The sequence below is a fragment of the Vidua macroura genome, chromosome Z, assembly GCF_024509145.1.
Source record: "Vidua macroura isolate BioBank_ID:100142 chromosome Z, ASM2450914v1, whole genome shotgun sequence".
NCBI lineage: Eukaryota > Metazoa > Chordata > Aves > Passeriformes > Viduidae > Vidua > Vidua macroura.
The window spans coordinates 68,105,929-68,122,104 of NC_071611.1; the positions used below are offsets into that span (position 1 = coordinate 68,105,929).

The following is a 16,176-nucleotide window of genomic DNA, read 5'->3' on the forward strand; positions in this document are numbered from 1 at the left end:
CCTGCTCTGTCAAAAAAAGGTGTGCATAAAAGGGAAAAGAAAAAACCCACCAAACCCAAACTCCAAAAGCAGCAAACCACACCAAAAGAAACACAGAACTACAATTCAGTCAAAATCAAGAGACACCTGTTTTGCACAGTTCCTCATTCTTGGAAGCATGTATATTTCTTCAAGTTCTTTTTGTCTTTCCTCCTCTTCTATTCTTCGCCTCTGGACCTCTGGAATGATTTCTTCCCAATTTCTTGAATTTCTTTCTGGTTCCAGTTCAATATCATCTTCATCCATATTGGAGAAGTTGGCCACCTTGTACATCAAAATGTACATTTTCATCAAGTCAATACATGACACAAAAAAATAAACAAAAATGAGTCAACTAGTATTTAAGGAAAACAAGGTTACAGATCCCATATTTTATGCATTTATACATATAATATTTACATGTTTTATCTATTTATATATATGCTATTGTTTTATAAGATATATATTAAATTTATAAAATCAAAATGTTTCATGAAACAGTCTCTAATGAGACTGTTATTCATTTAGGAAAGACAGACTCCTTTCAGCATGGGCTAAGAAGAGATACAAGGAGAATCACACCCCACACACCTCTATGATTGTGGTTTAACTTCCTTCCAAATAGGGCTAACAACATTTAAATGCCTGATTTAATGTGAAACTATAATAATATAAAATTAACCAAACATTAATACAATGCAGATATCAAAATATGTTATGAATAAGTGATTAGCAGAAGAGCTATTTAATAATCTTCTGAACTAAACAAATATATCACACTCTACTTTTTTCCCTTTTTTTTTTTTTTAACACATAGTATGTTTAACTGGTAACACAAAAATACCTGGCATTCCAAGTTTACTTTGGGGCTAAAAGCAACTTGGAGAAATGATCAGCTAAGAAAACACAAAGAACACATGACATTTATTGATACTATAGCTGCTTAATAACAAAGGCAGTAAATAAAACACAAAATTAAAACTCTAATCATTAACACATTCATAAATACATTTAATTTTATTATCAAAACATATAATATATTTTTAATTGTTTATACTGATGGTAAGGTATCATGCATAGGCAAAACATTTTACTAGAAAGTGATACGGAGTTGACTTACTGAGGCATCTATTTCTGAAGAATTAAAAGATAGATACATATAAGTGAAATAGTACTGTTTAAAAAGGGAAGTATAATTATGGCAAGGAAGGAGGGAACAGAGTCATACCTTGAACTGCGAAAGCAACTCATCTCCTACAGTTAATGGACCTGGCTCATTTTCCCGAGTTTCAGCTCTCTTCAATATTTCATCTATATCCATTTCCTGAGGATAAAAAAAAGGAAGTTTCTCTTTACAATTAAATAATTCATACATATTTTCATATGTTTTATCTACCTAGTCCAGAAGTGGTACTTACTTGAGGCTCCTGTTCTTCCCCTTCAGGTTCTTTAAAAAGTTCCTCAGCACCAAACTTCAAAATTGCCGACAACTCCTCCTTATTAAAAGGCGTTGAGCTGAAATAAATGATGTTTCAGGAAAAACATTTCAACTTCTAACTTGGAAAAGTTTTCTATAATCATTAGTCAATTAAGCTTTCTTCTTACTGTTAAATATAAACTCTTCATATATTTGAGATGTGTATTTATTATGCAAATAAAAATCTACAAAGACTTTGCATCTTCTGTTTTGCCTTTCATTTACAATTGAAATATTCTTACGGGTATGTTGGGATAGAAACAAACACAAAGGTACCTTGAAGGAGTAGAGCCTGTATGTAACACAGTTTTCCCTGTAGTGTCCATTCTCTGAATTACTAAATGATCTAACACCATCTTTTTCTTGGCTCGTTCAAGAATATCTTCTTCTACCGATCCTTTTGTGACTAGTCGATAAATATTAACCTGTGTGTATTTAAAAAATAAAAAATTTTAAAAGCAGAAATCTCAGTCTTCATTACGTAACTTCTGCATTTTTTCATGGGTTTCAAGTATAAAATACTAATTTAATCACATTACCACAGTCTTTACAAAAATGTTTCGAAAAGCTCTAATAAATCGTCTTAGACCTTTCTTTATAAACTTCAGTGACTTGGCAGAAGCATTGACAGAGGCAATAATGTCATATTTCTAATTATTACTGTATGTCTTCTGTAAGAAGGAAAGAATCCTCTTGAGAACTAGAATATTTATACATTGGAGATGTGCCTGATGTAGCAGTTACTTTGTATAATGACATCATACCAATGAATGTAAGACAGACAAGTTGACAACTCTTCTCCCTCCCCCACCCAAATACCACAGCTGCCATATTATTTCTTCCTCTATGGAGACTTAGGAAAAAAGAAATTAGCATTACTAACACTTCTGGAGATATGAAGAAAGTATTAGTTATACTCAAAAATACAAGAGGACTGAATGGTGCAGACAGAGAGTAGATAGCTGATGTACAGAACTGTCTTTCAGGTCTGGAGCTTAAACTGAGTGTGTTTACCTGTTTCTTCTGTCCAATTCTATGTGCTCTAGCCTGTGCTTGCAGATCATTCTGTGGATTCCAGTCAGAATCAAATATAACCACCGTATCAGCAGATGCCAAGTTGATACCTAATCCTCCAGCTCTGGTAGACAGTAAAAAGCAGAAGTCCTGAAATCATAAAGTAGGAAATAGTTTTATATACAATACTTGTACTATTCCTAAGGGAACCAACATACTTTACAATTTACTTTATGCAGTATGTGGTGCTACCAAATCTGTAATTGCTCTATGCTTAAAGCTTCTTTAAATATAAAGCAAACGCTGATTACCAATTTCTTTCATAAAGTTACTGACTTCTCAAGTAAGTTTAAAGGAAGCAATGTTCTAGATGATGACCACTGAGCAAGACATCCCAACAAAACCAGACTGGCCAAAAAAATACCAAATCTTACTGTCAAAGCCTTTAATGTTACAAAAACCCTCTCCCACCCTCCCTGCCCCAAGCCCTGGAAGGCTAAACAGTCATGTCAGAGCAGATAAAGCACTTGAGCCTACACATAACCGATTAAGAGACAGAAGCAAAAGTCTTCTCCCAAGTTCAATGCTGCTCAGCATATTCATGTACAATATGAAAACAGGTAAGCAGCAAGGAGAAAAAACCCCATAGGCAATATAAATTTACTGAATCAGTCTTTCGTAACTATGAAATACTGTAGAAGGGTATTGAGACATGCAAAAAACAACATATGAAATCCAAGCTAAAGTAAAGCAGGTTAAAAATCCCCAATGAAACCAATTTTCAGTAGTTACAGGAAACAGTAACCAGTACAATAAGGAAAGAGTCCTGAGAATTGTGTTAAAGATTTCCAGGTAGCCTGTAGCTCAGTTATACAAAAACTCTACAAAACCCACCCCAAAATATTATGAAATTTTAGAAAATAAAAAATAAAACTGAGAGCATTCTTCTTCATGCCGCACAAATGCAGAGTTAGCCTCAATTATAGAAATGCATAAATTCTTCTTAATCTCAAAAAATGTACAGTCTAACTGCTAAGATTTCAGAAAACGTCAACAATGTCTATGAAAGAAATTTGAAAGAGAGTTAATTTTTGTATTTAACATGGAGTTTGGTCCTTCTCTCTCCACAAAGCAGAAACAAGCTCAGCAGCAACTAGCAAATGCTATCTTCAAATACCAATTAAACTGAACCAAAATCAATGACCAACCAACCTCCTCTCCCTCAAATCTGAGAGTAGGACAAAAGATTTAAACTGATCCAATTGTATGGAATGACGTGCCTAATAGGAGTGCTAAATAAGGTACAAATATTCCAGTTCAGAATCTAAAGAATTGTAACAGATGCCTACCTACTCACAGGTTGCTCACAATTCTTTGTGAGCAACCTGTAGCAATTCTTTGCTACAAATCAGTATTTTACTATTTGTTCCACAGCAATGTAACAGGTGTCAACAAATGAAGATAACAGGAATTGTATTTGAAACAAGTAAAATATGATTGATTGTGCAAAGACATATGAAGTTAGTTCTGCCCATTGCCAAAGGATTTTTGGATACTAACTGCTTAAGTTCAGCACTTTTGTAAATATTACTAAATTCTACAGAGGAACAAAGCTGGGGTTAAAATTCTGCACCATTTATGGAGCAATCAGCTACTACTTCTCTAATTTATGCATATTCTACTTAACATCTTCTTAAAAAAAAAATTATATAAACCTTATACTCTAGGCAGTAGCAATGAATTTCCAACCTTATTGATATATTCCTCACTTTTTTCAGCTCTCTGTTTTTGTGCAATGTCTTTTGGTACTTGGGAAAAAATAAAACAGATTCCCCAGGAAAAAAAATACTGTACCTCTGATCCTTCTGCATTAAAATGATCCAGTGCTTGTTTCCTCAATTCCCCTTTTATTGATCCATCAAGTCTCTAGAGAGATTGAGAACTACAGTTAAAAAGTAATTTTATACTGTATTCAGTATCAGAACAACTTCAATTGCCAGTTGCCAAACTATTATGTGATGGGAAAAAAGTAAATAAACAGCTAACATAATTTTTAATTTATCTGTTTCACTTCAAAATAACATTTATCATAGAGCCAGTCCCCTTCTAGAAAAAGAAGACATTTTCATCCACGTTTTTTAAAATAAAGGGGTAAAGGTCACATAATCACAAACAAAGCTGAAAGGGACTGCTGAAGGTCATCTTGTCTAAATCCCCTACTCAGGCACGGACCTGCTTGAGCATGCTGCTCAAGGTCATGTCCAAGTATTTTTTTTACCTCAACAAGAAATTTCACAACCTGTGGAAAACCTGTTCGAGTGCACTGACACCCTCACAAGTAAAGAAAAAAAAAATTTAATATTCAAGATCAAAGCTTCTTAGCTGCTATTACCAGCAAGTTTCTTACCTGAAATGGAAACTGACGGTATTTCAGATATTCTGCCAGGATGTCCAGCATCCTTACCATCTGTGAGAAAATCAGGACTCTGTTGCCACGTTCTCGCAGACGAATCAGTAACTTGTCAAGAAGGATTAGTTTCCCGCTGCTACGTATTAAATGCTACAAAAACCAAGAAACACACATTGCAAAATAAATTAATCTCAACACTAATACACACTGGGGGTATGCTGGACATCCACCTGAGGTTTGCTTTTCTTTCTGTTACTGTGGGCAGAAAAATAAAAAGCAAATTCTGACATTCCTGAAGAATTTTACAACATTTAAAACATCCATACAATAATATGTAATTAGAACTGGGCATATTAATTTACTCAATTCTATGTCAATTATTCAGTTCCAATTAAGATTAAAAAAATACTTCACTGTAAAAACCCAAGATGCACATTTTGTGGAAAACCTGTTTTTCCTTAATATACTTCAGTAAGAACTAATGAACTGCTAAAGAACTATAAAATTCTGTGAAAACTACAGATGTAAAACCTCTCATTTTTTTTCATTAAAAAGTGACACTACCTGTAAGGCCTCCTGTTTATTATAGAATTCATTATCATCTGGTGGTTTAATGAGGTAGCAATGGTTGCAACACTTCTTGAGTTCCATCATGATGTTCAAAAAGCCTGAGGTACTGCCTTTTGAACCTTTGCTAAGGGCTTTATAATTCCTGGTTAAAATCCACCTATGAAATAAGATGCACAATATTAGTAACTTCTAACCATATGTGGAAGTAAGATAGATGCAGCTGTCAAAATATGAACAAGCTAAAGAAAAAAACATCTCCCAAAAGAGTCTATCAATATGCCAAAAGAAAAAGAAACTACATAAATAGACATTAGACCAATGCAATTCCTGAGCCCTTGCTTCACAGAATTTTATTGCTGTGAAACCCTATTGAAGCCTCAACTTCCATACAGTATACAAACCACTCTAATTCAGTAAATTGTACATAAACATATCACGGAAACAGCAGAATATACAGAGTTGGTACACACTTGTAGTACTGCTTCTGCAATGCACTCATTTCCATCCTCAAAATTTGCTCAACTTTAGCAGGTAAAGACTTTTCTACATCTTTTTTAACTCTTCTCAGCAGAAATGGTTCAAGTTCTTTGTGGAGACTTGCATAACCATACTCTCTCCCTTTGCCATGCTCCTCTTCAAAATCTTCCCATGAAGAAAACCTTCAACATAAAAAAGTAAGCGCAAAACAATGACGTACTATGAACACCCTGATGAAGCAAAATTCAGGAAGAAACGTAACACAGACACAGAACATATATATACATATACCAAAAAACCACATATACATTCAGATTTCTTCCCCACTCCCTTCTGTTTCATCCCATTTCTGAATGTTCATCTCCCAAGAAATCCCAGATACTGTGTCTGTAAATAGAAGAATGGAATTTTCCAAAAATGTCCACAGAATGAAACCTTCTGATTCCACAATGGAAATGTAATGTTTTTCTTTTTCTGCAAGGACACCTGTCCAGATGGCTGCAGAAAAGTCCATTATTATATTTTATCAAGACAGCATAAAAAGCTAGCTCCATGTCCAGAGGGTATGCAAGAGAACAAGAATATACTTAAAATGTGTCTTGCAGCTTGTACAGTCTAGCTAATGTGTAGCTATTGTCTGTACTAACAGACTTGGAGAATGGCATTTATAATCAAGCAAATGAATAATGGCTACCCAACCTCAGTGGCTTTGCTTGTAATGTTGCTTGTAATGTTCTGTATAAGCCACAGCTCAAACTAAACAGAGCTATGGTGCTTGGGATTTACTGTCAGACTTGGGATGTCTGACAGTAACATGTGCCTTCACACATGACCTCCAGTTTACCTTAGGCTTAAACAAGTCAGTACAAAATCAGGCCAATGCAATAAGCTTACTATATGCAAAACACACAGGAAAACCAGGTATTTGATTGAATTACAGGATATTTGGCATCTTGACACAAATTTGTTTTCATCAATACTACTAAACATATGAAAAATTTAATTCTTCTTCCCCCAAAGCAAATCTATATGGTTTTTCTCTTAGGCTAAGACGAAGCCTTTTTCCCAGGTTCTGACCCATACATCAATCCATCTCTTTTGCGCACTGCTAAAATGGGAAAAGGTGACATCGGCTACCAGCATTACTTACTTAAAGCAGCATCAAAAGATATATGCATTTACTTTATGTAGGATATTTCAGCTATCTTTCAGTACAATTCTCTACTTCTACTGATTCTCACATCACTACACTACTTTGCCATAAAAAACTTAACAAAAAATTCTTTCTTACTTTTCTGGCATGATGAAGTGGAGTAGAGACCAAAGCTCTTTGAGAGAGTTTTGCAGAGGGGTTCCAGTAATAAGAAGACGATGGTTAGACTTGAAGTCTATTAAGGTTTTGTACAGAAGAGAGTCGTCATTTTTTAAACGATGAGCTTCATCAACTCCTATGAATGCCCAATTCAGACCACCAAGGAATGACTTGAAAAGGAAATGGAGAACGGGGGAAATATTATTCAAATCAACATATTACATGATTTGCCACATAATATAAACAAGCTATAAACCCGATCACTTCTTGGTTTATTTAAAAAAAATAATAGCTGTATGTTTTTAGTACTAATTAGGGCTTTTACATTTGCCAGGTTCAATGCAAAGTGGTGTAGTCACCCTAAGAAAACATAAATTCAATTTATTATTTTAAAAAATGCCCATAAGTCTGACCCACATTTTTTTAACATAGCAGGAAAAAAAAAATCATGATTGACTTCTTCCCATACAAACAAATGAAATAAACAAAGTCAAGTGCTTCTTGAATATCTGTATCAATTTCCACATACTGTAAGAAGTATTAACAATAACTGTGTGTGCTATCACTTCTGTATGCAGAATATCACCAAAAAACTATATGGGATTTCCTAGTTTTGCATCATATTTGGGATTAAGGTTCTGTTTCAGTTTCTTGATGATGGTCTGCAAAGAAGTAGAGCATGAAGCTGAGAGTAGATCATTACAGCAATGACACTTCTCAAGGAAACTGAAGAAAATTAAGTGTTACCCACCTCACAAAATGGGAAAGGCTGAAAGTGTCACCACATGTATGTAAAATCCAGAAGTGCTTAAAATAAGAAAAAGCCCCCTCAAGCAACAAAAACCAAAACCCCAAACTACACACCATCATACTTTCAAAAGCAAAAACAATCACTCTCCATAAATTCAATGGGCCATAAATCAAATATATGCAGATCTAAAGAGAATTATTCTACACTGGGGAAATTATTTTTGTTTCCCCACAGAAGGGCAATTACCTTATCCTTTAGCAAAATTTCATATGTTGTTAAGAGTATGTTAAATTTCAATCGTTTAGTCTGTGGATGCATCCATTCATGAGTTCTTATCTACAAAAAGAAACAAGTAAACTGTAAGCTGCAGAAAAAAGGTCTTGCTGACTGGAATCTAATACTGCAACAATGTAGATATTTACTCACATAAAACAATATTACAACAGAACAGATGGACAACACACACATATATAACATTTATATATATACAATATATAAATATATAAACATATATACATTTTTATACATAAATATGTACACATGCACATGCATGCTATATATAGACACATACACATTTATAACACACAAGAACTTTTTACTTTAATAGGTAGGATTAATAACATTAACAAACCAACAACCATTCAGGAAATAAAGTAAGATCTTTCTTATATACTTATATACTTCTTATATACTTAGGCTTATATACTTAGGCTTATATACTTAGGCTTTCTTACATACTTATTTTCACTGTATCCACCTAAATAATTACATGGGAGAAGATAGCTGGTTTTCAAATGCAAGACAAAATTTTTAATTCTGTCCACTATTAAGCAGAAAGGAAATCTCTCACACACAGTTACATGAGATCAAAATCCAAGCTTTCAATTCACATTTAAAAACATCGGGCTTCAGCAAATATTTGCTCAGTCCCAACCAAAATATTTGAGATATGCAGATGATAAAAATAAGAAGTATGTTTTGTTTATGTACAAGACTTCCCAATGACAAGAAGAAATACTCACCATATTTCTACTAGTTATGTCTCCTAAGTAAACTACAGCATTCATCTGAGGAGCCCAGGTTTGAATCTCTCTTTGCCAAGATGTCAAGGTAGAAAGTGGCACAACCAACAAAAAAGGCCCATACAACTGATGCTCGTGAAACAGGTAGTTCAGAAAAGAAATTGTTTGTATTGTTTTACCCAGACCCATTTCATCTGCGAGAATACAGCTATTCCCTCTAAAAAAAAAAGAAAAAAAAAAAAGGAAAAAAGCTATTTAGAAGACATGCGGAGATGGAAAAGGTTTGGATAAAAAGAAATCATCATCTTTTGAGCATAAAACCCAATCATAACAGTTTTCTACTACACGTTTTGAAGACATTTATTTACATTGTTTTTCCATAAAAATATTTCCAATCCCTCCTACCCCCCTGAATTAACAAAAAGGTTGCAAGTAGTCCTCCTGAGTCAAATTTTAAAATTTTAACACTAATGTTGAAATCCCATAAATATTTGTTTGGCTTTTCTCATTTTACTGTTTTAGGTCTGTTGGTTGTTTTAAAAATATTTCTTATTCCATTGAAACTAAAACCAAAGTAATGACACATCTTAGCTGTTTTTTATTGAGAATGACCATGAAATTATAATTTTGGTATTACTTAGAGCAAAACCAGTCCCTTCAGACCTCTACTTTTAGCTTACAGTATGAAAGTTTCCAACTAAAAAAAAAACAAAAAACAAACCACTCAACAGAAAAAAACATTTCAATACTTTACAAATGCTTGCAATTTACAAACAAAATTGAGACTCCTTACTTGCACCATGAGTGAGCAAGCCAATTCAACCCATTTAATTGATAATCTCTTAACTCTAAACTTTCGTGTCCTCCAATGTAAGATGGTTGTTTTTTTAGTGCAACAAACCGTGGCCTTTGTTTTAGAACCTGTGAAAAGCAAATTGATCATCAATGATTGAACTGTAACTGAAATTACGAAAAGATCTTCCTAAAGAAAAAGTAACAGGAGGTATTTACTAGCTCATCAACTCTAGTTTTTATCTATCAATGTAAGCCAGGCCATATAAAAACACCAAGTAATTAGCAAGTTGAAACTAGTTTGATTACCAATCTAAATGTCACAGCATGAGTGACATTAACTCACTCAGTTTTCTTTTAAAATAAACTACAGTACTAAACAAATCCATTTCTGAATGCTAGTAAAAATGCAGGGGACTGGCATCTACAACAGCTCCTCTCAATAGTGGTATTGTCCATACATCCTACTATACATTATTATTGGTATTCTGAAAAAAACTTTCAAAAAAATTATAATATGTATTTGATAATTGGATTAAAAAAAAAAAAATCACATTTTTACTATTGCAACTGATGTGGCAGCTTGAACTTGGCCAGGAGCCAAGCTGCTACCCAATTACTTACTCACTTCCCACCCTAGAGGGACAAGAGAGAGAAATGAAAAGGTAAAAGTCAGAAAAAAATTGTGGGTCAAAATAAGGAGTCTACTGGGTGAAAGAAAAACACCCACCCAATCTAAACAAAAAAACTCGTTGGAAGAAAATCCCACATGTGACAGAATGTTGAGTGACACATCAATTCACCAGCAGACTGATGACCAACAAATCTCCAGGCAACAGGCAGCCCCTGCTCAGCCCACTCAATTTATTATTGAGTAAGACATTAAACAGCACCAAGCACCTCTTTGGTCAGCTGGGGTTCAGCTCTTACTGGTGTGTTCCCTCCCAGCCTACTCATGGTGGGGATGACACAACAGGACACAGAGAAGGCACTGTGCAAGTACTGTTCAGTAACAGCCAATATGTGTTACCAAAACCATTTAGGTCACAAGTATGAACCACAGACTGTAGAGGCTGCTATGAAAAAAATTAACGCTATCCTAGTCAGACCCAGTATAACTGATTATAAATCCACTGCAAATTACCTACTCACCTTGCAATCTTTAAAGGGAGTGGTCTTGGATTGATTTCTGCTGAAGTATTCATCAATGCGTGCCTGAAACTTTTTGGCAATGAGAGCTCCATCTTCCCAACTACATTCAGAATAAGGCAGACCTTGCCATTTACAATAGTAGTCTGGATAACCAGCAGCTGATTTCTGATTTGAATGAGCTGCAAAAATGCACCAGAGTTCTGATCAGCATTTTACTTCTGTATGTAGGAAAACATTTGTTTTAGGTAATAATACAACAGAAGCCAGACCCATACAAATAGCCTGACAGCTCTTCTCTTTACCTGAACTTTTGCTTTGGATTAAAATTTTGTGATATGAATAGTTTACATTTCTTAACTACAAATACAAGAGCATTGAGAATATATTATATAAATATATTATATAAATATATAAATTATTAATATATAAAATCATTATATATAATATATAATATAAATTATATAAATATAAATATATTATAAAATAAATAATATAAATTATATAAATAAATAATATATTATATAAATCCCTGACATTCATTTCTGTCCACAAGTTTGTAACATACCAATTATTCTTTCCACTATCTGGTATTGTTTATGTAGATCATCTGTAAGCTCCTGCTGGCAGTTGTAATATTCCACATCTTCTGGAGAAGCATTTTTCAGCCTGGAGCAGGAATTAATTCACAACACTTATTACACCATATACTTCTATAACAAAAAAAATTCACCAACTCTATAGCTCTGAATGTAACCATTTCATGAATCTTGCCTGGAAAGTTTTTTTTGAAGGAACAACTTAAAATCCCTACTACAAAATGGCTGCATCTGGCCTAAGTGCTTCACCATTAATGACTGAAAATACTTATCACTGAAAATCAGCATTCTCCGTTAGCTGCTTGACTAGTACAACTGGTAGCTGTAGTAGCTATGTCTCCATATAAGCAGTACAGTTTACAGATTATTTTCATGGGATAGTAGTCAGGGTGGCTCACTCTGTAAGAATCCATCTAATGATTAGTTGCTAAAAATCCCACCAGCATTCATTGATTATATTAAACATACTAATAAAACTGGACAGCAAAGAGGTGACTTTAAAATGAATGTATTTCTTCAAGGTTTTTATTCTCAAGCTTCAACCTCAGGTTTCAGCAAAGAAAACTGAATTCTTCAAAGTAACCTGAAATGGCTAATGCACCAAGAAAACACTAATCCTTGAAGCAATTCTTGAAGAACTCAAATCAAAGTATAACGGAAAAACTACCAAAAGCTACAATTTATTGTTCATTTTTAAACAGTACCCATCTTGTTAAAATTCCATTGATACCATACAGACACATACACACACCCACACCAGATTCAGAGAATTATGTTACTGGAACATGTTAAAGGGGCTTTGACTTTCAAAGTTTTTGTCTTCCCATTGCACAGACACTCAAAGTTATGTCCTCAAAACACAACAGAATACCCATAGTGTTTCAAAGTAAGTATCATAAAAAAAAGAAGATTCACCATCGTTTTGTTTCCTGATCCTTTTTCTTGTAATTGTCCAGTTTCTTCATTCCTTTAACATTTTGTTGCTTCAGTGTTTCCTCAGTTTCCCACGTGTTATGAATGTGTGACCAACCTTTCCATTTAATAAGATACTGTACTTCTGCTGGCTCCTTTGATTTTTCAAATCCAGCATTTGGGTCACCATCTGCCTCAACTGCATATATTGTGGTTGCAGCACCTGTGGCTGAGAAAGAAACCACATCATATGCCTTGAGTAAATGTGCATTGTCATAAGTTAACCAGTTAGAAATGTAGTAAAGTAACTGGAGGTAGTTTTAGATGAGCATACACTTGACTAATGTTTACTGCACTCATGTCATTACTATTATTTGAAAGATTACGATGGAGACATATTAAGACATCCACAAGTAGTCAAGAGAATAAAAGAGCAACCAAAATTTCTACACTAGACCTGCAATATCTTATCTTTCCTCATGATAAATTTATTTGTATTCCTGGTTTTTAAAGCAGTCACTAGGGAATACTCCACACTAACTCTGCCTGTCATCTTCTATTACACTATTCTTATCCCTGAGCATAAAAAAGACATCTGATGTTATGTCTGATCAGCCTCAAGACATGAAAAACCTACCAACAGGGACGCAATAAATCTCCTTCTTCCTAAACAAGTTTGTTGCTTGTCCTGCTTCTGTTATCTTACGAGGTAAAAATTATAAAGTACAGATTAAGTACAGACTGTATTGTAGCTGCAGCACACTAGCAGCAGGAAGCAGGCTCATTTTGTTGAGGACAGATTACAGAATTACAGAATATTCTGAGCTGGGAGGGACCCACAAGGATCATGAAGTCCAACTCTTAAGCCTGTATAGGGATCAAACCCATAACCCTGGCATTACCACCATCCAACTCTAAACCAAGTGAGCTGATCTCAGTGGTGTTCATAAGGAAATGACACCAACAAGCTGCTGGGGCAGATAAAGTCTGACAGAGAGGCAATGCCAAAAAAGCAGCAACATTATCTGTACAGGAAGAGTGAAAGAAGCTTAGTTCCTTTCTATTCCTAGGGCTTTGACCACAGCAGTAACACCATACACTGGAGCAGGATATGGGATAGCATGGGAGAGGGAATTTGAAAGAAAGAGGAGTACAGTTCTGAGAAGGGTCAATAACTTAAGACACCAGGTATAACTAATAGAGAAGGGTAGCCCTGAAGTGCAAGGGGCTCAGCATTTGGGTGGGGTCTTTCATGTGTTTGTTTAGATAATTAAGAGTAGTATGGGAGAACTGGTTTCTTGGGACAAGGAGCAGGCTGAGGTACTCAACAACTGCTTTGCCTCAGTCTTCACTAGCAAGTGACTCAGCCACACCAGAGGAAGCAAAGGCAGGGAGAGAATGGGAGAAGGAAGAATCACCCACACCAGGAAAAGATCAGGTTTGAGACCAGTTAAGGAAATTGAAAGTGCACAAGTCCATGGGACCAGATAAGATACATCTACAGGTCCCGAGGGAACTAGTGGACGAAACAGCTAAGCCACTACCATAATCTTTGAGGTCATGGTGATCCAGGGAAGTTCACACTAACTGGAAAAGGAAAAATATAAACCTCATTTTTGAAAAAGAGAAAAAAGGAAGATCCAAGGCTCTGGGGTCCCCACTGTAAGAAGGATGTGGGCTTGCTGAAGTACATCCAGAGGAGGTCACCAATATAGTAAAGAGGGCTGGAACACCTATGGTATGAAAGTTGGGGCTGTTATGCCAGGAGAAGAGAAGGCTCTAGAGAGACCTTGCAGTACCTTCTAGTACCTAAAGGAGGCTATAAGAAGGCTGGAGAGGGACTTTAGAAAGGGGCACATAGTAGTAGGACAAGAGGTAATGTCTTTAAACTGAAAGAGATTAGGTATTAGGAAGAATTCTTTGCTATGAGGGAGGTGAGGCACCATAACTGGTTGCCTAGCTACACCCAGAGAAACTGTTGATTCACCATGCCTGGAAGTAAGTGTTCAAGGCCAGATTGGATGGGTCTTGGACCAAACAGGGGTAATAGAATGTATACCTGCCAATGGCAGAGGAGCTGGAATTAGCTGATCTTTAAGGTCTCTTCCAACCAAAACCATTCTATGAGTCTATGATTTTAACTTGCAGACTCAAATACAAAGCAGAATTCTAGATACCACTGCAATTTTAGATGCATTTTTTGTAGCCATTCCACACATTGTTCTGTGTTTGTACTGCAGTAACTGAAATCTTTATTTCAGTGGTTCAGCCTTGCCAACACTGTCTTTCAATGTTGAGACTACTAGTCAGCTCTCCCATGTAGTCTACTTAAGTCTACTTTCTCCACTGCATTGTATAGGATTTGTACTGATCGAGTACCATTGAACTGTACAAACAGTGTCATAACAATATGGTGTGCATTCATGCAATACAGAGCTATCTTCCACTTGATTTTTATCTTCTACTTAGGTATGCAATTTTTCTGTATTCTGCAATACTTAGATTGGAATAGGAGCATTCTTATGAATATAAAAGGTGAGACAGTATGACTCCTTTGTAACTTTAAAACTATTGCTTTTGAACCTATAGATGAGAATATGTGTTGAAGTTGCACCATGATCTTAACAAGGATTTTAAAACCATTAAAAAAAATACCTCCTTTACGGCCAACTCGACTATCCATAAATTTCTCTATAGTTTCAAATTCATCTTCTTCAGGTTGTGGAACATCTTCTCCACAAACTTCTAGCAAATCATCAGAATCCGTCTTGGTTTCTTCAGCTTCTTTGTAACTAATGTTGACTGTCGCCTGGCGACGAGATCCCCTCTTATCATAATCATCATCATCCTCCTCATCATCATCATCCTCTGAAGAATCAAGCTGCCTCTTTTTTGGTCCTGCACTCTTTTTCCCACTTTTTGGCTTAATTCTTCAAGACAATAATGTATGACACAACAATCATGTTTCAACAGGGGCAACAATAAATTTTCTGCATTGTTTTCTGAATACATTTATTTCATGAATGTTCAATTACTCTGCTTTCATTTAAAGGAAAGCAAGAAAAGGTATTCAGTAGAAAGCATTAATATATTATCATATTATGTATATTAAAAAAAACCAACTTTTTTTTTCTCAGTAAGTACTACAAGTACTACCATTTTCAGTTGCATGCATAGTGGTAGTAAATACTCAATTGCTTTTCATAGTTTAGAGTAGAGCATTCAAATGCCCAGCTTCTTACCTGATTGGAGGTTTCCGGCTTTTGACCTTGTTTTTTGGCTCATAGTCAGATTCACTCTCCTCACAGCTGCTTTTCTCCCTGTCTTCTGCTGATTCAGAATCTGAACCTGTTCCTGACATTGACCCTGATCCTGACATTTGCCAGTCTTCACTATACATGATGAAAGACAAAACAGTAATTTAATTCTATTGCATTTTTTATAACAGTTATTCATCCATGAGGGATCTGCTGTAATTTCAAGATTGTTCACAGAAATAAAAATCTTGTAACAGTTATTTCAAAATTTGTTCTCAGTGAATACTAGGTAAGTTAAAAAATGTCCAATGGCATCAAAGGGATTTGGACTAAGAGGTAGATTTAAAATCTAAAACAACAAAAATCTGGATTTCTATATAAATTTCAGCATGAAGAAATTGAGTTAATGTGACATT

The 16,176-nt window shown here is 35.1% G+C and overlaps 1 protein-coding gene across 1 annotated transcript in view; it reads right to left on the minus strand.

Moving 5' to 3' along the window:
- The window catches only part of CHD1 (chromodomain helicase DNA binding protein 1), a 55,764-nt gene that overhangs the window by 16,559 nt on the left and 23,029 nt on the right, over positions 1–16,176 (minus strand). The window contains exons 6-23 of the mRNA XM_054002698.1: positions 15,746–15,895; positions 15,159–15,433; positions 12,507–12,732; positions 11,561–11,661; positions 10,996–11,174; positions 9,845–9,972; positions 9,052–9,268; positions 8,276–8,365; positions 7,258–7,448; positions 5,960–6,148; positions 5,484–5,646; positions 4,917–5,069; positions 4,364–4,435; positions 2,510–2,659; positions 1,772–1,920; positions 1,437–1,533; positions 1,247–1,342; positions 127–303 (exon numbers count right to left, since the gene is read on the minus strand). Of these exons, the coding sequence (XP_053858673.1) occupies positions 127–303; positions 1,247–1,342; positions 1,437–1,533; positions 1,772–1,920; positions 2,510–2,659; positions 4,364–4,435; positions 4,917–5,069; positions 5,484–5,646; positions 5,960–6,148; positions 7,258–7,448; positions 8,276–8,365; positions 9,052–9,268; positions 9,845–9,972; positions 10,996–11,174; positions 11,561–11,661; positions 12,507–12,732; positions 15,159–15,433; positions 15,746–15,895 (2,803 nt within the window). The remainder of the gene's footprint in view (positions 1–126; positions 304–1,246; positions 1,343–1,436; positions 1,534–1,771; positions 1,921–2,509; positions 2,660–4,363; positions 4,436–4,916; positions 5,070–5,483; positions 5,647–5,959; positions 6,149–7,257; positions 7,449–8,275; positions 8,366–9,051; positions 9,269–9,844; positions 9,973–10,995; positions 11,175–11,560; positions 11,662–12,506; positions 12,733–15,158; positions 15,434–15,745; positions 15,896–16,176) is intronic.